We start from the raw sequence: 25411 nt of genomic DNA on the forward strand, positions 1-25411 counted from the left end.
TCGAATCGGCGCTGCTTGCAGTGGGCGGTGTGCACGGTGGGCGATTCGCGCCCGATGATTGGCGCAGCCATAGCGAATCACGTGCCGCCAACAGGATTTGCCCAGCCAGCGGGACAAACCCCGCACCAATTGCCTTGGAAAAGACAAGCGCCACGAGTCATGCATTTTCTTCAAAAGAAGCTGGTACCAGCGCACGCGGCACTATACTGGATCAAGGGAATGCATGCTGCACCCCGACCCCTACTCGGGGATATATCCACGGGATGTCCCAGTTCCGCCCAACGACTCGAGGAGTTCGGTGGAACGTCAGTGGCGAATGGCGTCAGCAATGGCGCACCAACGCCCATGAAGACGGCGATGGATCGCCATGCTAACGGCATGCGCCGACCATGTAAGGAAGATACCATATCAAAGCGACATCACTGATGATCATCACGGCGCCTGTCTGACGAATTTGTGGTAGCGGTGAATTGTGTGGCTGGTAAACAACGTCAAGGTTGAAGCCCGAGGTTCAAGCACATCCTCGTCATGATTGTGATGAAGGTCAAAGCTTCGACGAAAGACTTGCTTGCATCTCGCGTGCCATGATAGACGAGCGGTCGCAAGGGGACGCATCTGGCGATGCGGGGGTGGTGTAACCGGCCAGACAAATAAATCCGCGGTTAAACCAGTCGGTTCGGTTTAGTGAACCGTGGTTGCGGCAAGATCTGGATTGGAAATGATGTCCGTCTCGCAGTGCGACGTCGGTATCAAGCGCGATGGCTTGGCGCTCGCCGAGCTCCATGAGCAAGCGCTTGGTCTCCAAGGACTTCTGCACGAGATCTGCACGACGATGACGATGCGCATTCAGGCTGTCGCGTCGTCTGTCGAGGCGAGCGAGGCCGCCGTCGAGGCGCAGCGGGCGGCGACGACCGAGTTCTTGGCCACGCACGAGCCGGTGCGGACACGATGGCACGCTTCGCCCTTCATCATTTAGACATGCTAGGTCATTCTCAACATCAACTCGATCTTTGACGCGCTTCAAGGCCAGTCCGTGGACCCCAACATGGTATTTCGTTGCGCCTCGCTGCGTTCTTCTCGATGATTCTGCATTTGCCAGGTCGGCGGCGAAGAGGGCAAGACGCTCTTCGACTTTGTCGATGGCGACACGGTGCTGCAGCTGCAGAAGGACGCTGCCGCCCATGGCACCATGTTGGCCAGCCTCACATGAATGGAGCATCTGAGATGTGTCATAGGCTGCATGCGCTTGTGGCCAAGCATGCGATGGCCCTCGATACCATCCGATCCATGCTCCAATTCTACCACACGATCGATTTTGAGATCCTTGGTGACGCGTCGTCGTCGTTTGAAGCGATTGCGATACCAGGCGGCGACGTGTGGGCGACGGTCTCCAGCCACGTCGGCGACCTCGTTGCCCGCACCGCCGAGAACATTCCGCAGCACGTAAAACACCTTTGGATCTGTGCTCACTATCGTTGACGCCCATCGTAGCGCACGCTGCTCGATGGCAGCACGGCGTACTCGACCTCGGTCTCGCGTGGGAGCTCATGTTTATGTCTGTCTCTAGCGCCCAAGTGTCGTCATCGTCCCTCGCGCTGGTCCAGGCCAGCCAAGACGCCGTCGACCGGCTGAGTCTGCTCTACGACACAGCCGTTCGCCTAACTGTATTCTCCCACGGCGCGCCTCCTCATCTGCGTCTCTGTAGCTCGACCACTTTGTCGACATGGAGCAATGCGACCGCAAGATCGTCGAGAGTTTTGCCGACATGCACGACGCCAACGTCGAGTACGAGAGCCTCTACAGCGCGACCCGCGCGCTGTACGAAGAGCTCTTGACGCTCCACGGTTTCTACGCGCAGTTCCAAGCGTCGTTTGATTCGCTGGCCATCGAACTCGGACGGCGAAAGGCCTTTGCCCAGCAGCATCTGCACGCGGTAGACGCCTCGGAGCCATACATCTTATCTCGATGGCATCACCCAATGCGTAGGCGCGGGAGATGCAAGCGCGGCTGCGCGCGGCCGAAGAGCGCGAGCTCGAGGCACGGCGAGCGTACGCGTCGCAGCACCTGCGTTTTCTTCCAGCAGCGCTGGCCCCGCTCGTCGAGGTGCGAGACACTGCGATGCACCGCATGCTACATGGATGTGGCGCGGTAGGAAGCGCCGTGGACGACGCGACTCGACGTTGTGCGTCCGAATATCCCCGAGTCGTGAGAATCAAGAGTGTGTGTCCTGTATTCACCGCGTCTACAGTTGCGGCGTGCTCGTACTACTGGTGCTACTGGAGGGAACGATAAGGTGCTCGGTCTTGACGAGGTCGGCGGCGGGCGCACTTCCCAGCACACCATTGGTCGTTGTGGATTGGCTTTTGGCCGCGCGCTTCTCGACCTTGACTTTGGCGGCTTCTTCCTGGATGACCTTGATCTTGTCGTTGTAGAGGCCGAGGATGTCGCCATACGGCGTGAACCTACGCCGTCTTGAGGTTCTTCAAGCTTTGAGAAGACGCACACACCCGAGGTTGTACAGTGCTCGCAGTGCGTCCGACCCTGTCAGCGTCGTTTTGCCGCGCTTGTTGACGATCGCTTGGTCCCGCGTCTCGCTCGTCAAGTAGAGAAGAAACTCGGTCACGCACTCTTGCATGAGCTCTACGTGGTCGGGACGTGATGCCACAGATATATATATATACTATACCTTTGGCATCCTCGGCGATCTTGATTTTGGACTCCTTTGGCAGCGCGGCCTTCATGACCTTGTTGATGCTGCGCACCGGAATGTACAGGTGGTCGTCGTCGGCGCCGGGCGTTGCATGCCGCATCGTCATGTCGACAAAGAAAGGGCTTTCACTGATGGGACCAGACGGGCGCGGCGCGGTTGCTTGCACCACCTTGGGCTTGGACTCGAGCGCTTTTTTCTTGGGCACCTTGACCACGAGCGACGACGAGGACGTCGATGAATTCGGGCCAAAGTCGAGCTTTCGAGGCGTCGTGTTGGTCGGCGTCGCGGCTTGCACGCTAATGCTGGGCGCGTGCACGGGTGGCGTCGCCAAGGACGACGCCGACGAGTGCATGACGTGCTGTGGCGTTGCTTGTCGGCTTTGCTGCTGCTTCGAGTACTGCGCGTGCGCTTCGTGAATGCTATTGTTGAGCTGGCTCTGGAGTGCGTGCGGCGGCGGTGTCGCGGACGGGGCGCGGATCTGCGCTTGAGCTTGGATGGCCACGAGGAGGTGCTGAAGGATGATCGCATACTGCTTTGCAACGACGTTGGTCCATACGTACGGCTGCCGACTTTGCTTTATCTGTGCACATTGTACAAACTCGTTCTTGGCCTCCCGCAGCATTTGGATCGGCAGAAACGGACCTGTGGCTTCCGGCGGCGTCAGCGTTGGATGGAACGTCTGCGCCTGGAACCAGCCAAAGAGCGCTTGCAGCACGAGCACAACTTCGTCGGCCGTGTTGGCGTTGTGGAACGCGTACAGCAGGTTCAAGAGCTCGGACGTGTTAAAGTCGTCGTTCGAGTCCAGCGACAGCGCGGCCGACGCCTTGTTGCTGCGGTCGGTCGGCGTCGTGCGTACCCTCGTCGGCGCATCGGCCATGGGCGGGACATGCACGGGCGGCGGTGCGGAGCGCGACGGATGGCCAGCCGCGGGCGACGACTGACCGGCGCCGCTGTAGCTCTGGACCGGCGCCGACTCCATCTCGTGGCCGGTGAAAATATTTTAAACAATTTTAATGTACATACTCTACGGCAGATGTCGAGTACAAATGCAGATTCACGACATCCCATTGGCCAAAAGAAGGAATTGCTCGTTTGAAGATATCGCAAGTTGCCGCCAACGGACCAAGTTCGTTCTGCTGGGCTGCTGAGCGCCCAGTTGACCTGCATGGCCGCCTTGGCAGACAGCACAGCGCCATTTGTCGATGCGTAGGAGAGTGTGTAGAGCTGCTCGTAAGCGCGGTATGACCCCATGGTCTCTTAATCGCCACGCCGTTCGTTGAAGCCAAAGGCAAAGCGAGCGAGAGCTACGACCACCCACTACAACCTCACTCGACTAGCTACTTGAACGATGTTGCTAGTTACACAAGCATGCCGTACTAGGAGCGAGTCGTACATATTCAAATGACCTCTGAAGGCGCGTACGCCAGATCGCATGACACTCCGTGTGCTAGCTAGGTTCCTTCTGCCGCATTTTTGACGTTGTGTCGGGATGGCGTCGGCGGTTTGGCCCAGCTGGATCCCAGCGGCGTCGAAGAATGTGCAGCAGCGTAGTCTAGTATGCAACCAGCTAATGACGCTTCCAGGACCGCTCTTGGGTCTCTCAAGTCTTCGTTTGCTCGACGTACAGGATAGCTTTGCAGGACCTGAGCATCCATCGTGACGTGCCTCGTTGAACCGGCATGGTCGACAGCTACATTGAGAATTGTCGACGTCCAATGCCTTGTCTGTGCGAACACTGTGGCATGCTGTAGCCACGGTTGACTCTACGTTGTGATTTTGCGAAAGCTATCCGAACCCACATCCTCCTGACGAGGCTTTGGATGAAAAGGACGCGTAAGATGTTGCACGTCGTCGTGAGGAAGAGTCATGCTCGTAGCCATGGCCTCTCAAGACCAGTGACCTCATGTGAGTCTTCACTCAAAACACCGAGGGGTACTGAAACTGCCGAGTTGCAGTAGACAGTGCCGACACAAAACGGTTGGCAGCGCAAGACTTGACGAGCGCCGTCGAGAGGTCGATCTGTGACGCCCTTGACAAAGCCAACAGTGGCATTAAATAGCCTCTCTCACGCCCGTTTAAGTCTCTAGGAGCTCGTGTGGTCGTTGAAGTCGCCATCGAGATGGCCCAACGCATCGTTTCAGGTAACGCATGACCGTGCATTTGGCCGCACTTGCTATTTCTGCCAAATTGTGTCCGTTGGCGCCATGCTCAAGCGCCGGCTACGAGTCTCAGCGCCGGATGTCATTGCGTGGGTCTGCGTCCTGTACGCTGCGACGACTGCGTACTTGCACGTTCGCCTCGCCCGCATGCCCGCCGTCGTTACGTTTCTCTCGCTCCTCAATCCGCTCGGGTCCGGCGTCGTCTTTGCCTTCTGCAGCGCTCTCCACGCCCGTGTCGCCTGTCATTTTATCACATCGCGCTATCGCATCAACACGACGACGAGCCAGCTACGCGCCATCAAGCCCCTCGTCGTGCGTGGCTGCCGGCCCAGAGCTGTGAAAGCCGCGCCGCGCCTTACGCGTGCGCTGCGGCTCAAGAGCTTTTTTCGACTTCGTCTCAGATCCAACGAGATTGCGACCGACCTCCGAGTCGTGCGCTCTGCCCTTCGCCATCCGTCGTTTTCCACTGTGAGCAGCATGCCGCTGCAAAAGCTCGTGCTCACATGGAAGGTGCGTCGTCTTGGCAAATGCTGATGGATTTGGCCGATTCTCCAATCGTCGGATAGGATCGATGGGTGCGACTGCAGATTGCTGGCGAAGGCCACTATGCTCGGTAGTTTGCTGCTATGTATTCGAAGAGATGGGTCAACAGGAGTAGGTTCATGGGGCCGAAAGGCTTTTTCAGTCGTGCGGGGTCCCACTACGAGGTGCGACTGCTCGTGCGCGAGTGCATTGTCCTCCGCTGCAGCTGGTGCGTGGCGTCAACTGGAGCGGTCGCATCCGCAACAACTTTGTCGTGCTCTACGGCTTCATCTTTGCGCTGCAATGCGCTCTCATGCCTGCCCTCATCGCGTCTCGCCATCTCGTAAGAGGAAATGCAACTCACGCACGTTGGCGTAGGTGGAATTTCTACAAGTATGCCGACTCGCGGCATCGATCCAAGCGCCGGAAGCACCGGGAGTGGATCCTCGTGCTCGTGATGGCGTTCGACATGGCCCTCAGCGTCGGCATCCCGATTGCGATCATCGTGCCGGCCTACTGGCGCTACTATATCAACCCTGCGATCCTCTCGGACGTGACGTTTGACGTCTACGCCGTCTCAATTATCAAGTCGTTCATGGTCTGCATTACTTGATATATCGACCGTTGGATATGTGGACTAGGTGGCGTCGCTCCTGGACTTGATGGCGCTGGCCGTGCCACTGGTTATGATCGCAGTGACCTTGCGCAACCTGCACGAAGCCCGCGTGACGGCATTTCTCTGGGACAGCATCGTACGCGCTGGAAGACAACCAACTGTGTGGGCATCGTCGCGAGTAGGTCACGGCCGCGTCGCCCGTGGACCAGCTAGCGCATTTGAAAAAGTACTTCAACTTGGCCGACTTGGAGGGCCGGCTGCCGTCCAAAGCCCTCCGCAATGGGGCCATCCTCAGCCCAGGCGTACGAACAGACGCCCATGACGGGTCTTCCTACCAGTTTCCGAGTAGGGCAGACAACAATCGCGCGATCTCGCCTCGGTCCACACATGATGATGTGACCATACGAGCCTCACTGCTTCTTGTAGCTATTTGCTAGCTTGCCGTCGCTGAAGAAGTTGCGGGGGACGCCCGTCGTTCCGTTTCATCAAGCGCTCAGCCCCACGACGCAGCATTTGACTCGCATCCAAGACGAAGAGGTGCGTGACCACTCGAGTCGGCTCGTTCTCTTTGGCGCCGCGCTGCTTGTCGGTAGCACAGCCGCCGTCTTGGTGCTTATTGTACGAATTATTGTGCAGACAGCTTTTGCACTGCACGGCTACTACGTAGGTGGTGCTACGCGCAGCGTCTGCAACTCTCTGTCTACCGCCGCGCCTCACCGACCACTGGAGCTGCGCGGGCAGCCTTCGCCCGTGGCACTTGTCTTCGCTGTGGGACCAAGCGTGCGTTTGCCAGATTGTGCACATCAACTGCGATTCGGGTGCCACCATTTTTGAAATCGCCACTTGATACCATGATACAAACTAGATGCCCAGGTGTACGAGAACGTTGCCACGTTTGTGACGACATACCCGACCGAGCACATCAACTATCTCAAGCTCCAAGGGTGTGATGTGGGTCGCCTTTACCCGTCGATGGTGCGCCTCAGTGATCTATGGGGCCTCGAAGCCAGCGCTGTGCCGACCCAGCACCCACCAGATGTCGAACTATCTCAGTTCTCCAAGCTGGTGTACGTGACTCGGCTTGCTTTAACCTGTTCAGAGCGTCTTTCGTAGCTACTTGTCGTTGCGGCAGAACCCATGGCCCGACCTCCCACTGTTTCTACAACAGGTGCCTCCACTGCTCTCGGCGCTGGACCTCTCGGAGACATCCTTTCGGACGTGGCCAACGTGGGTGGGCGCGGCGTGGTTCAACCTCACCCAGCTAACCGTCGTGAGCGCGCGCATGATGGAATTCCCGACCACTCTCTTCGAGCTCGACTGGCTCGCAACGCTCGACCTGACCAACAACTCGATCGCTGTCCTGCCACCCGTACCGGTGCGATTCTCTCGTAAGCCTGCGCATGAGAATCACTGGCGTAGGGCGGAGCATGGTCCCGCGTCAAGGATCTGCGCCTTGGAGGGAACCAGCTACGGGCCATTCCACCCAACATCTTTGCCCTCCCGAGCCTCCAGACGCTCACATTGGCCAAGAACGAGCTCACGTCGTGCCCAGTCGCGCCGATGCCACTTGGTATTTACACACTCGACGACAACCCGTGCTGCAACGCGTCGACGACCGTCCCAGCCTGTGCATCGAGCTGCCGTCCACTCTGCGACAGCTACTATGCAGCGTCGCCGGTCTGCAGTCCGTTCTGCAACGGCAGCATCTCATGTCGCTCGAGCTCGAGCTGTTCCGTGTAGCATCAAACAAGCCACTGCCCGCGTTCGTCTTGGGTCAAGGCCGGATACGCACCGCTTCCTGTCGCTGCGCCATGCACGCGAAATCCGAGCGCTCCATAGAAAGGGGACGCACACTAAGAACTTGATGTGTCATGATAAAACGACAAAAGACAGCTTGGAGCAACGGCTGCAACGGTTTATAAATACAACTTCAACCGGGATGGCGGGTCGTCGGCTCCGGCCCAGCATCCTCGACGCCATCACGATCGTGTGCAGTCTCTACGCGCTACTGGTCGCCGCCGTCCACTCGTACTTTACAAATCAACCGCACATCATTGCGTTCGCATCGGCGATCAACCCGCTCTGGTCGTCGGTGGTCTTTTCGCTCTGTGCGCTTCTGCATGCCGTGGGCGGCGTCCAGCTGTACCGCGCGCGGACCCGCGTCAACGATACGACCAGCCACCTCCGGCTGCTCAAGCCACTTGGCACGCGAACGCAGCGGCACGCCAAGTCGAGCTACACGTCGCCGTTCCACGAGGTCTCGCTGCGCTTACGGAGCTTATTTCGCCTTCGACTGCGGTCGGCCGAAGTGGCACCCGACCTCCGAGTCATTCAGGACGATCTGCATCGCAGGACGATTGAAGCGTCGACGACAGCGCCACCGTCGCGGTGGCGGCTGTGGTTCTGGCGTCTCCAGGTACATGGCCATCGTCACCGAGAACGCGATGCAGACGGAGCTACATAGGGTGTTTGGGTGCACGCCATCATGCTGGCCGAAGGGCTCTTCAAACGGTACGAGTTAACTTCCAACGCCGCCGCAAGTCGCCCACGCACCTTGACCTAGGTTTTTTGGACCCCGTGGGCTTTTCAGTCGCACGGGCCGGCTGTACGAAGTGCGTCTGCTTGTCCGCGAGGCCGTGATCCTGCCGCTGCAACTGGTTCGCGGCGTTCGGCTGAGCCATCGCATTACGAGTCCGCTCGTCACGCTCTACGGCGTCGTGTGGGCGTGTCACTGCATGCTCGTGCTTCCGCTTGTCATGTACACATTGTCAATATTGCACATATTGTCAAAATGAAGGGGTAGGTGGAATTTCTACAACTACCAGTGTCGCGCGACGCGAGAGGTGTACCGCCACCACCGGATTCGGATTCTGCTGCTCATCATCGTTTTGGACTTGGTGCTGAGCGTCGTCGTGCCCATGTGTGTCTTCGTGCCCGTTGTCTACACCCTTGCGCGCAACCCGCGCGTGCTTGAGAACGCTCACTTTAGCATGCATGCGATTTCCGTCAACGAAACGTTCATGGTTCGTTAACACCTCGTTGCCTCTGCTGATAGGGTGCCGTAGGTGACGTCGGTGCTCGATCTGCTGACGTTGAGCGTGCCGCTTCTACTCATCTACTCGACGGTTCAGAGCATCCACACGAACGCGATTGGCGCGTTCTTGCATACCAACGTGGTACGGCGCTCGATCCCGAATCCAGAGCGACGTTTTCGGCGGACGTCTAGGTCATGGCGGCGTCGGTCCAAATGCGATTTCAGCTCATCAAAAAGCTCTTTCGCATCGGCGCCTTTCGACCCGTGGCGCTGGTGCCAGGTCCGCGCTTGAGCATCCCCGAGCTCTCGTCCAAGGTCGTCGACTCCATGTCATTTGTTTGTGCCTGCATGCTCACGTATTAGTGGCACCGACGCGAGTGGTGGACGACGACCCCGCAGGTTGTGCGCACAGCCAAGTCAACGTCCCATAGCTTTTCGGTAGGAAACAACGCGGCGATGGGCCGAGAAGGTCCTTCGCGGCTCTGTCGCCGCGCGCCGCAAGGCGTCCCTTTCGCTTCGAGTGATGCCGCAGCCACGGCGCCCATATGTCCTCGGGCTTGTTTGTACTGGCGTCGCTGGCTTCAGCTGTGGCGCTCTCGTACTCCTCGTATGTGGCTCTGCGTTTTTTTGACAAAGCGGCTCATCGGTGCGTAGGCCACATTTCAAGCGCTCGCGACCGATGTGTGCACGCTTCCGATGAATGCGCCGGTGATGTCGTGCCACAACCCGCTGCGACCGTGGACACTTTTCCACTTGACACCGCAGCCGTGCCACTGCCAAGTCGTCCATGTGGACTGCACGACACTGTCATGTACGTATCCGTCACTGCGCCCACTCGAAAGATTGATATTTGGGCACGTAGCGGCGCAGCTCGACGCCTTTTACCGCACCTTTGATGTTTTTTTGAGCACGTACCCCGCCGAGTACGTCAACATGATGACGTTCACCAACTGCTCCATGACCGCGCCACACCGAGTGCCGATGTCGCTGGAGCGTTTCCACAACCTCTGGTTTCTCCATCTGGATGGCGCGTCTCTGCGCAACTCGGACATTCTGCCGTCGCTCGCCGCCTTTCCCAAGCTTTTGTACACTCTGTCCTATTGACATAATGTCATGTCCACTGGTTAGGTACCTCACGCTGCGGAACCAAGCATGGACGGAGCTTCCACCGGCGCTCTCGGCGTTGCCGCCGCACTTGTCGGTCCTTGCCCTCGGCGGCAGCCCGCTCTCCGAGCAATGGCCGCTCTGGGTCAGCTCGGCGTGGCGCAACCTCACAGTCTTATCCCTTGTTGCCTGCGATCTCTCGAGTCTGCCACTGCCCATCTTGACACTGCACCACCTCACGACGCTCGACTTGACGGAAAATGCGCTGACGACGCTGCCGCAGCTTCCTGTAAGCAACAGCGAGACGAAGCAATTCTTAACAGTGGTGCGATAGACGACAGCGTGGCCCCAGCTCACGACACTCTACCTTGGCGGCAACGCCCTCACTTCCATCCCAGACGCGCTATGGTCGCTTCCGCAGCTCTCGGCACTTACGCTGGCGGCCAATCGGCTCGTCAGCTGCAGCGCGCCGCATCGGCCCCTCACGCTCTACACGCTCGACGCGAATCCGTGCTGCATTACGACAGCGTTGGACGCGTGCTCGACGAGCTGCGCGCCGCTCTGCGATCCGCAACGGCTTGCGTCGCCCGTGTGCTCGCCGTATTGCAACACTGTAGTGTGTCGTCGCCAGTTTGCGTGTGGCAGTGATTAGCACTCAAGACGCTAATCCCCCACGAAATCGAATATGGCAAACCGCCCAGCAGGATGCCACGTCATATCCTTGTTGGTAAACACAGTGATGTGTCATGGCGGCTCACCAATAATGGCGTTCCAAACCCATCCAAAGTTGCCAAAATAGCCCAAAAGGCCGGTGTCAATTCTGCAACGTTTCATGCGCGAGCGCGCCGACAAGGACGGACAGCGGCGGCTGAGCAAACCCAGTGAGCTTGACGCGATTGGTGCCGGCTGCTGCCTTTACGCCGTGTGCATTGCGAGTGCCCACGCTCTCTTGCACGATTCGGTGCCACTTCGCCTCGCGGCGCCAGAGACGAACCCGCTGGTGACAGCTGGCATCCTCCTCGGCTGTGCCCTCCTCCATTTCTATGGTCTTTGCCAGCTCGCCCACACACGGAGCAGCCTCAACGGGATCATTTCGCGCATGCGCTCGATGCGGCAGCTACCGACCTCGCGGCACACTCGCAGCCAAGTGTCGTCTCGGGCCGCGGTCGTGCCACGGTTCCAAGACCCGACCGACGACGTCCACGACTGGCACGTCGTGCGACACGAGATCGCTGCTGGCTTGGCTGCCCATGGGCACCCTGGCGCCCGACGAAGTCTCCACGTCCAGCATCTGCACGTCAAGGTACAGTACATCATTCTACTGTTCGATCATGATGGCACTGGAGACATGTCGGCATAGTTGACAGCCGTGACGGTGGCAATGACCGCCGACAAGTACTTTAAACGGTACTCGCTTCTACCCAGCACGATATTGGAGTGCGAGTCGAGGTAGGTTTTTGGGGAGTAAGGGGCTCTTTAGCCAGAAAGGCGCGCTCTACGAACTTCGGCTGCTCGCGCGCGAAGTTGTGATCGTGCCGATCCAGTTTCTGCGCGGGTACAAGCTCAGCTGCCAGGTCGAGTCGGCTTGGGTCGTCGTCTACGGCGTCGTGCTGACCCTGCAGTGGCTCGTCGTGCCCCCGCTCTTGGCGTAAAAGCCGTATCTCTTGCCCCACGCCACGCATCTTTTCTAGGTGGAATTTCTACGCAGTGCATGTGTCTGGGGACAAGCGTGACCAGATCCAAGCGGGTCGCATCCGCATCTCGCTTGTACTGCTGGCCTTTGACCTCGTGCTTGGCGTGGCCATTCCCGTGCTGCTTTTTGTACCGAGTGTGCTCCATTTGCGGCGCGGCGATGTGGCAGACGCGCCAACCATCGAGCACGTGCACGACCTCTCGGTCGTTCGCGCCCTTGCCGTAAGTGCTTTTGCCTCGTCGGCTCGATCGTGATGCCAACGGGAACCAGATAGGGTCGGTACTCGATCTTATCTCGGCCACGGTCACGCTCGGAGTGATCTATTGGACGCTGCAGAGCGTCTGCGCCGTCCGCCGACGCGCGTTCTTGAAGGAAAACATTGTACGAAGATCGATAGACAGAGTGTGCATTGGTCGTTTGGGTAGACGGTCGCCGCCAAGCTGCCATCGTCGACACGGTCCCGTCGCTCGGCGCACGTCAAGGTACACTTGAAACGCGCGTGGGATACGGAATGCAATGTTGCCTTGTCTCTCCAGTCGCGCATGAGCAAGACGTCCGTGGCTCCTGCACTTAGCAAAGCATCTGTCTCGCCCACGATCAACGACCTCCCAGCCTTTCTCGCCTTCGCCAAGCAAGAAGTGCGAGCACACGCCCGTCGTCACTGTCTCTTTCAAGTCACGCTGGTGTTCTCGACGCTACTTGCCGCAGCACTTCTTTTGGTGCCGACGATCGCCTCCATCAAATCGTCGTTGATCATGTGCGTAGGTGGTCCTGCGCGCGGCACTGCCGTGTGAAATGCCACCCACTTCGAGGATGACCTGCGCAAGCTTTGTCCGGCCGTGGCATGTCCAACCTCTCTTTTCGCAGCGGTGCGAGTGCAAGTTTCTCACGGCCACCTGTGCGAGCACGGGCACGCCCTTCACCTACACCTGCAGCGCTTACCAGTTGATGGACTGCTAGGCGCCCTGCAGGAGCGGGATACCGTCAGCGACTACTTGCTCTCGCGCGCCGCGCAGTCGATGAATGCGCTCTCGCTGACCAACTGCACGCAGCAGCACGCGTCCGTCATCGTCTCGGGCGCCGAGCAGCTTCGGTCGCTTTGGTATCTCTCGCTCGTCCGCTGCCGCAACGACGCGGACGCAATATCGTTGCATTTATCCCGCTTTCCCAACCTCTTGTATGCGATGCGATAGTCCGTTTGCTTGATTCCAGTGCGATTAGGTACCTCGGGCTGCATGACAGCGTCTTCACAACGCTTCCGTTAACGCTGCGCGATCTCCCGCCACTCGTCTCGACCTTGGATCTCTCCACGACCGACTGGAGCCGCATCGAGTGGCCAGCGTGGGTAGCCTCTGCGTGGACCAATCTGCGGCGAGTGCGCCTCTCTGCTTGTCATTTGCCGTCACTGCCGTCGCCACTGCTACACCTCTCCAGCCTCGTCATGCTCGACGTCTCGTTCAACCAGATCGACGCGATGCCGCTCCTCAATGTTCAATTGCGTTTGTGAAGGTATCCAAGAACTCATGCGTCCTGAGGGTGTAGGCGACCACATGGCCACGCTTGATGCGACTCGACCTCGGCCACAACGCGCTCGCGACGGCTCCGCTCGGTGTATGGTCGCTTCCGCAACTCGAGTCGCTGATTTTGTCCAACAACGCACTCGGTCTGTGCCCACGCCCCGCTCGCTACCAGCAGCAACTCGTACTCACGGGCAACCCGTGCTGCGTCAAGGCGGCGTCTCCATTTTGCTAAGCTGCCAATCCCACCCACGGTGCGCTCGTCCATGCTTGGTCAGTATCAAAGAACCCTGTGCTTGGCCTTTCCCTCCCATTGCCTCAACACGTGGATTGTGACAGCGAGAGCAGGTTATCCATAGCGCCGTCGCCGTGTACTTGCTGGAGCTCCTCAGGGGCATGCAAGTCACAGCAGCACCAAGCATGATGCAAGCAGCACCACTGTCACCAACGGTAGGCACGGGGGCCGCGAGCAGGAACTTGGGTATAGAGCACCTTCGTCGGTCTCTGTTTCACTTTACGATTGATGGCATTGATACCAGAACCATTCTGCTGTCTCGTGGACTACAGTGTTGTCTACTAACTGTAAAGTCTCGAGGTGGTCGACCATAGTTAGTCGGTCGCACACGAGATAAGGTTACACAAGCCGTTTCCGTTCTCTACAATATTCATACAGCATGCCCAAGGACCCGCATGCGCTCGACCACCAGCTCATGGAGCTCGAGCGCGACGACGGGCGGCGCCACCAAGAAGAGGTCGCGAAGAAGCTCGATGCAATCGGAAAGCAGCTCGCCGAAATGCAGGAGAAGAACAAGCAGCTCGAGAACGAGGTCATCTTCGTTCCATCGTCGTCGCACCCTACCACCATTGAAGTTAGTTGGAGTTTGACTCGCGCAACACGCGCAAGGATCCGTACTACAATCCTTCGTCGGCCGAGGAGATGGCGCACGTCCAAGCCCAAGGTAATGCCATGTCGTTGGCACCGAGTCTCTCAAATTCAAATTGCAGGCAACAAGTACACGCGCATGATTGAGATTGAGCGGCGCAAGATTGCACAGCACGACCTCGCGATCCAGGACTGCGAGCGCATCTTGGCTGAGCAAAAGCTCTCGCTCGGCCACGGCACGGCCATGGAGCTCAGCGAGGTCCACCTCGTCAATAAAATCAAGTGGATTCCACATGCAGCGATGGTACATGGTGCTGATAGAGCTGTGTGTAGAAAGATGGAGACAGAAATTGACCGCAAAATGGTTCGCTTCAACGCCAAGCTCGCGGCCAACAAGGCTCTGCGCGAGACGCTCGATATCAAGCGGGCCGAGCGCGCGACCGCCGACGTGCTCTACGCCAAGATCGAACACGACGTGTTCCAGCGGGCCTTTGACATCCAAGCCCAGGTGAGAGGTCTACTTGGATCGTTCGATACGGAGCGCCATCCGTGTAGACCAAGGAGGTCGAGCGCATGCGGGAGCAGGTCCAGGCTAAAGTCGCCGAGCTCGATGCGCTCAAGAGCGAGACGGACGCGTACGAAAAGCTCTGCGAAGACAAAGCGACGGCCCTTCTCAAGGTAGATGGATGCAATATGAAGACAACTTGTCCATTTTCAGTCTAGGATTTGAAACACCGGGCAGCGGAGAGCATGACCAACTCGCTCGACGACAATGCGGTCGCGTCGCCCAAGAAATACCTCAACCCGGGCAACGACAAGACGTTGATTGAAGAGAAGCTCAACAAATCCAAGCTCACGCGAAGCCGGTGGAAGAGCATTCAAGAAAAAGTCACGTCCGAGTTATCGATTCAAAAGTACAACGAAAATCGGGACTTTATCGAAAAAATCCACGAAGTCGCCGGTACATTTCCATTCGGCGACGCGAAATGACGTGGGATGATAATGATGATGGCACGTAGGCACCAAGTCGGTCGTCGACGTCATCGAAGCCTTCACGACGCAAGAGCTCGAGCACTTTGCCAAGGTCCAGTACGTCAACCGACTCGCTGAAGACATTGAGATCCATCGCGCTCAGTGCGCCAAGCTGCGGGACGAAATCGCCAAGTCCATGCAACCTGGTTCTAGGGACGTGCTCACCGTTTGGATAGAATGAAGATGCGCAACGACGCGGTCGACGTGCAAAAACTTCAGCGCAACAAGACGCTCAAGACCCGCCAAGAGGTCGCGTGCTGCCTTCAAAAAGCCCGAAATCGAAACAATGCATGTAGAAAGCCGCCGAGCAGGAAGCGCGGCTCTTGGAGAAAACGCTGGAAATTCAACAAACCATGACCGTGCTCAAGCCCGCACTCATCGCTCTGCATGTGCGCATCGGCTGCAAGGAAAACCAAGGTGCGGAATTGAACTCTCAGCATGCACGTCGTCGTCATGCACCGAACGATGGGGTAGAGGACAAGGGGCTTCACTCGGTGCTCGGTGAAATCGAGCAGAAAATGGTCGAGCTGCTCCAAACGCTCCACACGAAAACGATCGAGAAGCAGAAAGAAGGGGAAGCGAACAATGCGCCAGCCATGCGGTTGGGCCGGGGTATTAGCGTCTCGGCCGTCGCGCGGTCGCTCATGTCCCAGGGGCTCCCCCCCGAGCCCCTCATCCTCGGCAAGACCGAGCAGCCGTATCGCTACGGCAGTGTCAAGCCACCGACCATGACGCTCCATGAGATGCACCGCAAGGAGGCAGCGGAAGAGGAGTACCCGCTCACCTACGACGAGCTCAAGTCGAAGGTGTGGAAACGGGATACCAAGCCGGCCGACTCGACGCCTTCCAACAAGTAGTCACAATCGAGTCTAGTCGCTTCAGACTAGATGCTAAACTGACTATGGGTCGTTTGGAGTGCGACGAAGCGTGCGGATCGATTCTACCTGCGGCCACAGACAACTTGTCCACGACCTACTTTTATGGCCGCTGTAAGTGTTTTTCTTTGCTGGACCAATCAGATGCCATGCATACAACCTATTTTAGCCAATCCTCGTCTGCCAGATACGCGGGGTTTCGCCAGTCGGGCCAATTGGAAATGGGCGCGTTCCAGAACTGCGAGGCCTGTACGACGGCCGAGCCGACGACCGAGGCCCCGGCCGTGACGCCTTCGACGCCCAAGCCGTCGCCGACCGACGAGGCGGCGCCGGCCGAGCTGGCCGAGGCCATCGTCGGCGCCATCGCGGCTACCGTGGCCGTCGAGACCGTGGCGCACGTGCAGCAGCAGGCCGTCCAGGCGCCGGTCGCGACCGCTGCGGTTGCCGAAGCGGTCGAAATGATCAAGGAGGCGCTTGTCTCGGAGGTCGTGCCCATGACCAACAAGAAACTCTTCACGCTGACCTCGGTGCGAGCGAGGAGAATCCATGGTCTCGTGCTCATCGACGGCGCTAGGTCATGTACGAAGCCGACGATCCGTTTGGGAGCCTCGCCGCGCTTGTGACGCTCTCGCCCGTGTAGGCTAGCGCATCATCCACGCTCGCGAGGCTCATGTACTGCGTAGGTTCATCATGGTCATGTATGCGACGCTGATCGTATTCCAGCGCGACTTGCACGTCATCTGCATGCTTCTGGGCCAGGTACGATCCCACTCCCGCCTTCCGATACGATCTACCAGCGCGTAGATGCTCAACGAGATTGTGAACCAAATTCTCAAGCGCACAATCGATCAAAAGCGCCCGGATGGTATACCACCCCGTCGCCATCTTCATGCACACCAAAGATGCGACTGTAGGCGCCGAGATGCATGACGCAGGCATGCCCTCGGCCCACGCCCAGTTCATGGCCTTCTTCGCGACATACGTCGTGCTGTACACGTCCAACCGGTATCATCTCTCTGCATGCGTCGGCGTCATCCTTCCATCCTCTTCTAGCATGAGCAAGCGAAGAGAGTGGGAGCACAAGGTGGCGATCGTCGGCATCGTCGCACTGGCGTTCCTTGCTGTGTCTCTCGGTACGCCCACAACGCAATGAACGCGTTGTCCAAGGTCGTGCGTAGCATCCATCTCGGCTACCATAGCTACGCCCAGGTCATTGTCGGCGTCGCAGTCGGTGCTGGTGTCGGTATCCTCTGGTACATTTGCATGGAACGCGTACGTGTCGAGTTGCATCTCGTCTCGTCGACGCCGACTCGACTTGGATGTAGATTTTGGAGCCGCTGTTTCCCATGATCGCGGCCCACAAGTGGGCGCAGGAGCTCTTCGTCCGCGACTGCTCGCACATCCCAGACATGGTGCAGTTCCAGTACGACGCGATCACGAACAAGAAGACAAAGTACGCGATGTAGAAATCCATATCCTGTCTGCCTACTCCTTTGGTATCCACGACGCCATGGTCGCCGTCACGCGGAACGACCGGCTGAACGCAGCGCACACAACAACGTCCAATGCATCCTGCTGCGCGGTCACGCGCATGCCATACGTCGACTTTAGCACCGTCCCGAGCCGGTTGAGCGCCGTCGCATCCGTTATCGTGGGCGCTGGGACACGCAGTTGGCGGCCATCACTCGACCACGAGAGACGGGCAATGGGCGCTTGCACCACGCGGCTCCACGCGACGCGCACGTGTGCGAGGATCTCAGCATCAAAGACGCGTCGGCTCAGCGACGGCAGCGCTGCGGTGGACGAGGTCGCGTGCACAGCTATGGGCACCGATGTTGACGGCAGCGTCTCAACGTCGACATTCGTCGTGACGACGACAACCACGTTGGTGATAGAGTGGAGCGTCGTGCCAAGAAGGGTCTGCACACTAGACGACGACAAGTTGTCTTTAGCTACAGACACGAAATATAGGACGCAAACCTTTGTGGCCACGGATGGCGCGTGTCGAGTGCTGTGTGAAAGACAATGCCACGTGCCTCGAGCTGCTTGACAAGACTCGATGGCGCATGCACGGCGAGGTGATTGCCCCGCTCGGCCACACGCTCCAGGGTCGAGATGATGCCGTCGATGTCCGGCGCCGTGTCGGACGGGCTTCGCAACAGCGTGAGCTGCCGATGCCGACGCGCCTCGGGCACACCTGCGGGTAGCTCAAGCAGCTGCGGCTTGGCCCATCGCGGCCCCGACTGGGGGCGCAAGGCCAGTCCCACCACGCCGTCCAAGATAAGGTTTTCACTCGTCACGTCGACGATCGAGGCGTTCGCATCGGCGAGCAGGTCGTTCGAGTAGACGGCCGAGACGTCGGGCTCGAACGACACGGTGACGTGCAGCACGCGCTGGCCCTCGGTCGGCACTGGCGTCGACGCCCACTCGACGCGCACGCAGTGGCCGCGGGCGTCTGCGTACTCGGCGAGCACGCGAAGGCGGCACGGCGCGCCAAGCGGCAGCGCATCCGTGTACGCGGTCGACGGTTGAAATGCAAGCGTCATGTGCTCGGCCACGATCGTCTTGTGCTTGGGCGAAATCCGCTCGAGGAGCTTGGCCTTGGACGTTGGCGTCAAGAAGACCGCTGCAATATACACGTCGTTGGTCTCAGTGAGCAATAGCGGCAGTGCCCGTCGGTTGTCACTGGTCGTAAAGACGGGTGGCAGTAGCACGTGGCGCGTCAATGCGTGCACATGCGCCTCCCATCGCTGGTGCATGCGCGCGATCACATCGAACGACACACCGTGCGAATTGCGGTACATCATCCGTTGGGCCATCGCCATGTCGTCACATTGCACTTCCAGCACCGTGACAGCGTACGCGGCCTCCAGCGCGCCTAAGGCAGAGGACATATGAGGTCTTATCCAGATGTCGATATATCAAGTTGATACCTGTCACGTACGCCTCGTACTCCCACAACTGCGAATGCGTGTTGTCGACAACGATGACGGCCACCTTGTCAGCAAGCGCGGCGTGGAACGCCTCTTTGCAGGCGGTATGGGCATCGCCAAGCTTGCTCTTCTCGTAGTAGTACCCACCGGGCGACTCGAAGCAGAGGTCGGCGCTGCAAAGCACGTTGGTTGCGTCGGCTGCCGTCGCCTAACCCGAGAAATGAGCTAGCTCCGTGTGGGATTGTCGGCGCACCATGGCGAGAACGCGCCGGCTGAGCGTGCTCTTGCCGCTGCCGGGGAGACCGCGCAAGATGACCACTTGGTGGCTCGTAAACGAGACATGCGCCGCGATCTGCGACCCGATGGCATCGTCTTCGATGGACAAAGTGGAGGGCCTTTGCGCAGGACGGAGAGGATCGCGTTCGGGGTCGAGACCATCAAGGTCGAGAGCGCCACTGGTGTCGTGAATGGCTGCCGGTTCGTCTCTTGGATCTCATTCTGGAGGGTCTTGCGTGGCGAAGTCTCGTCGAGTGCCCACAGAATCGCGTCGCGCGGGCCCTTCTTGCCGAGTTCACACTTGAGAGTCGATTTGATACCGAGGCTCTGGAGCTTGAGCTGCAGCGTATTGCCCGTCTAGACAGGATGCATCGCACACGAGAGCGCAGTCGTGTACAACGAACCTTGGCCAAGAACGTCTTGAACACGTCCGAGAACTGCAGCGTGAGGCTCAATCGCTTGCCCGCCACGTTGGGCGAGTTTTGCACTTGGAGCCGGCAGCTCGCATCGATGGCGGGCATCGGCATGGCGTAGCTTGCCAAGAGCGATTGCAATGCGTGGAGCTGCGTGTCGGAGCTTACGTCGGCTTCGACAAGGACAATGGCCGGCGTCACGGCTACGTCGGCGCTCCATTGCGTCGTCGTCTGCCACTGCTGTCTCACTACGTAATCCGTGTTACACATCTCGATTAGAAGAGAGAGCGTACGCACCAGAGCTAGCATAGGCCACGAGTGCCGGGTCGTCGAAGCGCAGCTGGTGCCACAGAGCATTGAAGCATGATGGCGTCGAGTAAGACATACCTGGACGTACACGCGCTGCTTGGCCGGCTCGTTGGGCGTCGCGACAGCTAGCTTCTCTACGCTGCCCGAGCGCGCCTTCTTGGACTCCCGCTTGTCGCCTTTCGCCATTCGTCTTGATGTCGTCCTCGCGAATCGAATCTGAAATTTGACCGTCCGCTGCCGTGGATTGCACTGTGACGTACTGGTTAAGGTAATTTGAAATAGTGTCGGTATCCACCTCCCGTTCAGCGACTTTAGACCCATGTACGCACTGCTGCGGTGGTTCTAGCTCCTCTCCTAAGCGTGAAGAGGCGAGTGCTATATCGTAGCCCACACATCGTCGTCTTTGCGAAGCAGGGGCGCCGCGATAGTACATGGATCCCACGGTTTTACACTATTTAGAGTAAACACTATACCAGTAAATTGGCACGACCAGCACTCAGCGTCGGCGCAGCGCCAGTCAGATTCGGCGGCCGCGAGTGATGTTTGACGAAGACAGCGATGGCATGAGCGACGGCGGCGTCGTCGACGACCGCGTCTGGATGGAGAAGGAGTCGCTAGCCATGGAGCGGCGGTCACGAACGGTACCACCTGCCTCCTCCGGTCTGTCGGTAGCACCATGCTAGGTCGGGTTCCGCGAAGGAATCGATGTGGGAAAGGAGCAGACGCTGCAGGAAGGCTTTGACTACGGCTACAAGGCCGGCGCCGCCAAGGGTTTTGAGATGGGCACACTGCATGGCATTCTGCGGTTCGAACTTACCACGTATCGCCACGTCATGACTTTGCACTTTCTACGTAGCGCGTTCCAGCACCAGTTTCCTGCCGAGCATCCGGCGATGGCCACGGTCCTCGCGCTCGCCGCCGAGCTCAAGGCGTCCGAGGAAGCCGCCATGACGGCCGGCGACATCCCGGCAGCGTCGTCGGACCAGGCGGACGCCGTACTTGCTGCGATACCGCTCCCCGCGCTTGCCCTCCCCGACGCGACCAACGACGCAAACAAGGAATAGCATTAAGAACAAAATAAGAAAGACGAAGCGACGATCACGTATGGCCTTTGGCTGCCATGCCCTGAATCGACTCGAGCGGCGGGCGGTACATCTTGGGCAGCATCTTGCGCTGCAGGGCGTTGAACGAGTACTTAGGCGCGCCAATGTCTTTTGCGCAATCTCAATCCGCGTGCCGCGGGCCCGCATGACGTTGGCGACCGGCTTGACGAGCGCTTCGACGTCTTTCGTTACCGACGACGTGGCATGCACGCGCCGCATCTGGTCGAGCGTGATCGACATGGCAGTGCGATCCTTCCCGCTCTTGCAAAACGTGACGCGGCCGCCGTTGAGACACCGGACGACGTCCGACGCTTCGAGCAGTAGCCGTGTGTTCTTGGTTGCCGCCGCTTTTGTCTCGGCTTCCAGCAGCGACGTGAGTGTCTGCAAGGCGGCAATTGGCGCGGACCCTTCGAGATGCACATGCTCGTCCATGGCCGTGTAGCTGGCTGCGTAAGCTTGCAGCGTCTACGATCGCACGCATTGGCGTCCAATCCACGAACTAGAGAAGCGAGGGTCTCTCCTACCTTAAAGGCCTTTTGGTTGACCTTGTGCTGGAGGTCCCAGCCGGTCGTGCCCATCATGTTGGCCAGCGATTGCATCTCGTTGATGCCTTGGGTGAAGAGGACGGGCACGACTGCAATCGTGGCGCCAGTTTGGAGCGGCCCGGGCAACGCCACGAGTGTCGACGACGGCAGTGGGACGTGGATGACGTATCCCTTGCCGTCATGGGCCGTCGTGAGGCGAATGCGGGACGTCTCGGTCTGCCCCTCAAACTGAAACACAAACCGTTCGAGCGTCTTGATGGCGACCCAAGCGTCCGAGAGCATGCGGAGCTCGTGGCCCTGCGACGAGACGAGCGACTCCCACTGGACTAGAAACCCGATGCTTGTCCATTGACGCAGAACGGCCATGCCGTCGCGCGTCGACGGACTCAGTGCAAGCTCGAGCTGCGCGAGGAACGTCGTGACGAGGACGCTCAGCGACTGGGACACGCAGAGGATCTTGCGGTACATGTACGCGTGTTTGGCCGCATCAAAGCTTGTCGCGTCCGTCGCGGCCAGCATCGCGTCTTCCAAATCCAAAAGACCATGCTTGTCGAGGCCCAATGCGTGGGCCGTCGGCGCGCCGCAGCTCACCGTCGCCGTGACTGCGTCTTGCACGTCCAGCGTTACGGCCGGCACGTCAATCCCATTGAGCGACGACGCCCGAAAGCTCGACGCGCCCGTGCTGAACCGACGCACGGGCGACTCGGCAAACGTCCGAAAGTACGAGAGGTGGAGGTTGGTCGCCAAAGGTTGCACGAGCAGCTCCTTCTTCTCCTTGGACGACCGAAACCAGCATTTCGATGCATCCCGATCCGCCACGTCTTCCATCATCTTTTCAAGGTCGGCGAGGTGGCCGTCGAGGTTCGCCACATGCTTGGCGAGTGTCTCGATCGGGATCGGTGCGCCGTCCGGCTCGGTGCGGATGTGCGAGTGCTTGTTGCGCTTCCGGAGCTCGTGGTCCTTGGCCTTGTCGGCGAGGCGGAACATCGGCGTCTGGTCCACGGCTCCGAGCGCCGTCTCACTCACGAGCCCAAATTTGGCCTTGGAGCACTTGATGCGCACTTGGATGTGGACTTCGCCAACGGGCTCAACGCCGCCAAGCATCGAGCGCCGGTCCCCGCGCGGGTAGATCGGCACCCAGTCGTCCACGTCAAAGACATACTCCGCGTCCGGGTCGGGCAAGGTCGTGTCCGGGCTCATGGACGTCGACTTGAGTTTCAGGATGCGCCACGGCACAATGACGTGGCCGATGGGCACTTCCATGACTCTGGAAATGGCTTCGTGGTAGACGCTAAACTGGACGACACCCTTGGAGTTGCACACGCGGTGCGACGGCCGGTAGATCGAGTACGACGACGCGGGCTTTTTGGGGCCGTCGGCGCTGAGCGACGTCGCCATCTTCTTCATCTGCGGCGACGTCGACGCCACGGACGTCCGGCGATGCGTGCCCCACACCGGGTTGCACGTCGCCATCTCGGTGCGCGTGCGGCCCACGTCTTGCATGGGCGTGGCCGGGTACGGCGCGTCGGGCCCGGCCTCGGGCTTGTCCGTCTCGCCAAACGAGATGCGAATGAACGGGTTGATGGCGGTGGCGGTTGGCGATGTAACAGTCGTCGCTGCCGTGTTGGGCGACATGGTCATGGATGTCGGCGCCGGTGCAGTCGTTGTCGGTGCCGTCGTTGTAGGTGCAGTCGTCGTCGGTGCAGGCGCAGTTGGTGGCGGGATCCCGTCGAGCTTGAGGTTGCGGGCTTCCAAAACCGCGACGTGAAAGACGTCGCAGCCAGCGGCGAGCGCATCGTCGTCCGAGTCGAAAATCAGCTGCCGCTTGCGCTCGTTCTCGCAGCGCACGTGCCAAAGCTCGGTAAACATTTGTAGCTCGGCGTGCATGTGCTTTAAAAAGAGCTTGGGAATGCGCGTATGGTACCCGACCTCCATGATCTCTTCGGCCACGCGCCGCGGCCCGAGCGTCGTCGACGGAAACGAGTACGTCTGCATGAGATGGTGCTGCGTCGGGACCAGCGGGTGCGCGAGTGGCCGGATCCGCGCGACGGTGAGGGCGATCGCAGGGTCTTTCGCGCCGAGCATCGCGGGGCTCGATATCGTGGGCGGCGTGGTATGGCCTTTCCGCAGCGTCAACGGGATGTAGATGACAGGCGCGCCGAGGCGCACCTGGCTGGCCAAGTAGCGCATGGCAACCACGCACGAGGCGATCGAGAGCTTGTCCTGCACGCGCACAAGCGATATGTGGACAACGTCCTCGACGCTGGTCGTGGGTAGCGGCAGTTCAATGCCAAGGACGAACGATGGGTTGCTGCTCTTGGCGATCTCAGTCTCGTACATGCGCAGCGAGCTCGGCGCGCCTGCCGTTGTGGCCTGCGAGAGGTGCTCGATGAGCAGCTGGCACTCGGGCACGTCGGGCGACTGCCCGCGTAGTGAGGCCAAGGCGCCTTGGAGGAAGCTCTGCGGCGGACCGCGGACGTTGACGTTGCTGCAGGCGCAGTAGAAGCTCACGACGAGGTCGTCGGCCATCGCGGGGCAAAAGTGCAAACTGGTCGACCGACCAAAATGTATTTCGGCCGTAAAATAATGTGGTGTAATTTAAAACAATATTAAATATTAAAATACGCCTGGTGCGCGTCGAATTCAAAACGACCGAACGGCAGAGGGAGCCATGGAAGCCAAGGCCGTCGACAGCTCGCAACACGTTCGCTGGCTCACCACCTGCTAGCAATAAAGAAGCAGCGACCGCGCACACGGCTGCGGCAAGGGTCCGCACAAGGCAGCCGACACATCCGTGCGGAATTCACTCTCAACAACCCGCCCGGCATCAGCAGGAGGGTGGCAAGCGAGAAACACACTACCAAGCATACACCGGCTATGATCGTGTGGTGGCATGCCACCAGGCGGCAACGACCTGGCACACGATGAGTTGCTCCTCGAGTTGTGCCCACACGGTTGAAATTCAGTGCACGGAACGAGCGGCGTTTTATAAAAACAGAATCTCGAGTATTTTAATGAAAGGAATGCAATAAAATGTACGTAATAAAATGCACACTTGGCGTGTCATGGACACTTGGGTGGGGGTTGTAGCCGGTGGCCTCGACCCACGTCCCGCTGCAACGGCGCCTCCTAGCATCCAAGCAACGCACTCGAGAGCTCTGGGACCACCGTTCGATGGCTGGCGACTCGACCAAGCATGAGAATCTATCTGGCGGCAGTTGCTTGCTCTCGAAGTGTCATTGGCACGGCAGCATAGCGGCGGTGCGATGCTACTCGATCATATTCTTCCTGCAACTGGGCTCCCACAAGTCAGGTCCTTCTGGCCAGCAGCACGGTACTATTCACTGGCATTTTTGGCTGCCATGACGCGCCCTGCGTCTGAGGTACTGGCGCGTCACCGGGGCGGGGCGTCAATCAAGGACTATCTATCTGGGCGAGGACATGACAGGTTGACCAACTTGGAAAAGATTGCACTCCGCCACGTCCAGCGGTCGGTTTCTCATTGGATCTATATCTTTGGGTTTCTCCACCAATCCGGGACCGCATGCCCTTGTAATCCATGATGATTGGCTGAAAAGAAATGTATTTGGCCAATCCGAGCGCGGATGCACCGAGCGCAAGCTTCCGTTTTCATTTTCGTGAGCGGTCCATGGCATCGAACGACGACATCTTCAGCCTCTTCGGCGC

General features: G+C 59.2%; 10 protein-coding genes across 10 annotated transcripts; 7 read left to right on the top strand and 3 right to left on the bottom strand.

The window, feature by feature from the left end:
* Positions 1-670: 670 nt before the first annotated feature.
* On the top strand, positions 671-2209 carry SPRG_06163 (hypothetical protein; the record flags this gene model as incomplete). The annotated part of the gene is made up of 9 exons (XM_012344883.1): positions 671-937; positions 986-1048; positions 1100-1191; positions 1236-1443; positions 1492-1517; positions 1568-1652; positions 1706-1933; positions 1987-2103; positions 2153-2209. Exons 1-9 carry the CDS (start codon positions 719-721, stop codon positions 2207-2209), a joined length of 1095 nt encoding a protein of 364 aa, XP_012200273.1. The 5' UTR covers positions 671-718.
* Positions 2210-2211: 2 nt separating this feature from the next.
* SPRG_06164 (hypothetical protein) lies at positions 2212-3689 on the bottom strand (the record flags this gene model as incomplete). Its single annotated transcript, XM_012344884.1, has 3 exons — positions 2212-2462; positions 2508-2640; positions 2687-3689. 3 exons carry the CDS (start codon positions 3687-3689, stop codon positions 2243-2245), a joined length of 1356 nt encoding a protein of 451 aa, XP_012200274.1. The 3' UTR covers positions 2212-2242.
* A 1225-nt stretch (positions 3690-4914) lies between these two features.
* On the top strand, positions 4915-7925 carry SPRG_06165 (hypothetical protein; the record flags this gene model as incomplete). Its single annotated transcript, XM_012344885.1, has 13 exons — positions 4915-5379; positions 5436-5482; positions 5528-5576; positions 5618-5721; positions 5770-5989; positions 6033-6143; positions 6190-6309; positions 6357-6386; positions 6434-6625; positions 6675-6825; positions 6873-7074; positions 7121-7382; positions 7427-7925. 13 exons carry the CDS (start codon positions 4915-4917, stop codon positions 7745-7747), a joined length of 2274 nt encoding a protein of 757 aa, XP_012200275.1. The 3' UTR covers positions 7748-7925.
* A 16-nt stretch (positions 7926-7941) lies between these two features.
* On the top strand, positions 7942-10864 carry SPRG_06166 (hypothetical protein). Its single transcript, XM_012344886.1, has 12 exons — positions 7942-8423; positions 8472-8518; positions 8571-8765; positions 8811-9030; positions 9073-9183; positions 9234-9356; positions 9405-9440; positions 9484-9648; positions 9696-9852; positions 9904-10126; positions 10170-10434; positions 10480-10864. Exons 1-12 carry the CDS (start codon positions 7947-7949, stop codon positions 10795-10797), a joined length of 2337 nt encoding a protein of 778 aa, XP_012200276.1. The 5' UTR covers positions 7942-7946; the 3' UTR covers positions 10798-10864.
* An 81-nt stretch (positions 10865-10945) lies between these two features.
* Positions 10946-13590, top strand: SPRG_06167 (hypothetical protein; the record flags this gene model as incomplete). Its single annotated transcript, XM_012344887.1, has 11 exons — positions 10946-11448; positions 11506-11552; positions 11599-11793; positions 11837-12059; positions 12109-12219; positions 12264-12320; positions 12375-12557; positions 12604-12736; positions 12799-13015; positions 13060-13327; positions 13381-13590. The coding sequence occupies exons 1-11, from the start codon at positions 10978-10980 to the stop codon at positions 13588-13590; spliced, it is 2115 nt and encodes a 704-aa protein (XP_012200277.1). The 5' UTR covers positions 10946-10977.
* A 424-nt stretch (positions 13591-14014) lies between these two features.
* Positions 14015-16152, top strand: SPRG_06168 (hypothetical protein). The gene is made up of 10 exons (XM_012344888.1): positions 14015-14182; positions 14230-14314; positions 14361-14520; positions 14572-14746; positions 14794-14916; positions 14962-15199; positions 15258-15402; positions 15447-15519; positions 15567-15687; positions 15745-16152. The coding sequence occupies exons 1-10, from the start codon at positions 14030-14032 to the stop codon at positions 16125-16127; spliced, it is 1656 nt and encodes a 551-aa protein (XP_012200278.1). The 5' UTR covers positions 14015-14029; the 3' UTR covers positions 16128-16152.
* A 214-nt stretch (positions 16153-16366) lies between these two features.
* On the top strand, positions 16367-17631 carry SPRG_06169 (hypothetical protein; the record flags this gene model as incomplete). Its single annotated transcript, XM_012344889.1, has 8 exons — positions 16367-16672; positions 16720-16781; positions 16829-16904; positions 16950-17010; positions 17060-17150; positions 17199-17278; positions 17324-17417; positions 17471-17631. The coding sequence occupies 8 exons, from the start codon at positions 16367-16369 to the stop codon at positions 17493-17495; spliced, it is 795 nt and encodes a 264-aa protein (XP_012200279.1). The 3' UTR covers positions 17496-17631.
* Positions 17632-17791: 160 nt separating this feature from the next.
* SPRG_06170 (hypothetical protein) lies at positions 17792-20262 on the bottom strand (the record flags this gene model as incomplete). The annotated part of the gene is made up of 9 exons (XM_012344890.1): positions 17792-17803; positions 17865-18072; positions 18126-19023; positions 19079-19286; positions 19332-19430; positions 19487-19711; positions 19759-20015; positions 20065-20107; positions 20155-20262. The coding sequence occupies 9 exons, from the start codon at positions 20260-20262 to the stop codon at positions 17792-17794; spliced, it is 2058 nt and encodes a 685-aa protein (XP_012200280.1).
* A 297-nt stretch (positions 20263-20559) lies between these two features.
* On the top strand, positions 20560-21177 carry SPRG_06171 (hypothetical protein). Its single transcript, XM_012344891.1, has 3 exons — positions 20560-20717; positions 20760-20881; positions 20933-21177. Exons 1-3 carry the CDS (start codon positions 20616-20618, stop codon positions 21138-21140), a joined length of 432 nt encoding a protein of 143 aa, XP_012200281.1. The 5' UTR covers positions 20560-20615; the 3' UTR covers positions 21141-21177.
* SPRG_06172 (hypothetical protein) lies at positions 21175-24253 on the bottom strand (the record flags this gene model as incomplete). Its single annotated transcript, XM_012344892.1, has 3 exons — positions 21175-21270; positions 21330-21644; positions 21704-24253. The coding sequence occupies 3 exons, from the start codon at positions 24251-24253 to the stop codon at positions 21175-21177; spliced, it is 2961 nt and encodes a 986-aa protein (XP_012200282.1).
* Positions 24254-25411: the final 1158 nt, after the last annotated feature.

This window comes from Saprolegnia parasitica, assembly GCF_000151545.1.
Source record: "Saprolegnia parasitica CBS 223.65 unplaced genomic scaffold supercont2.20, whole genome shotgun sequence".
NCBI lineage: Eukaryota > Oomycota > Saprolegniomycetes > Saprolegniales > Saprolegniaceae > Saprolegnia > Saprolegnia parasitica.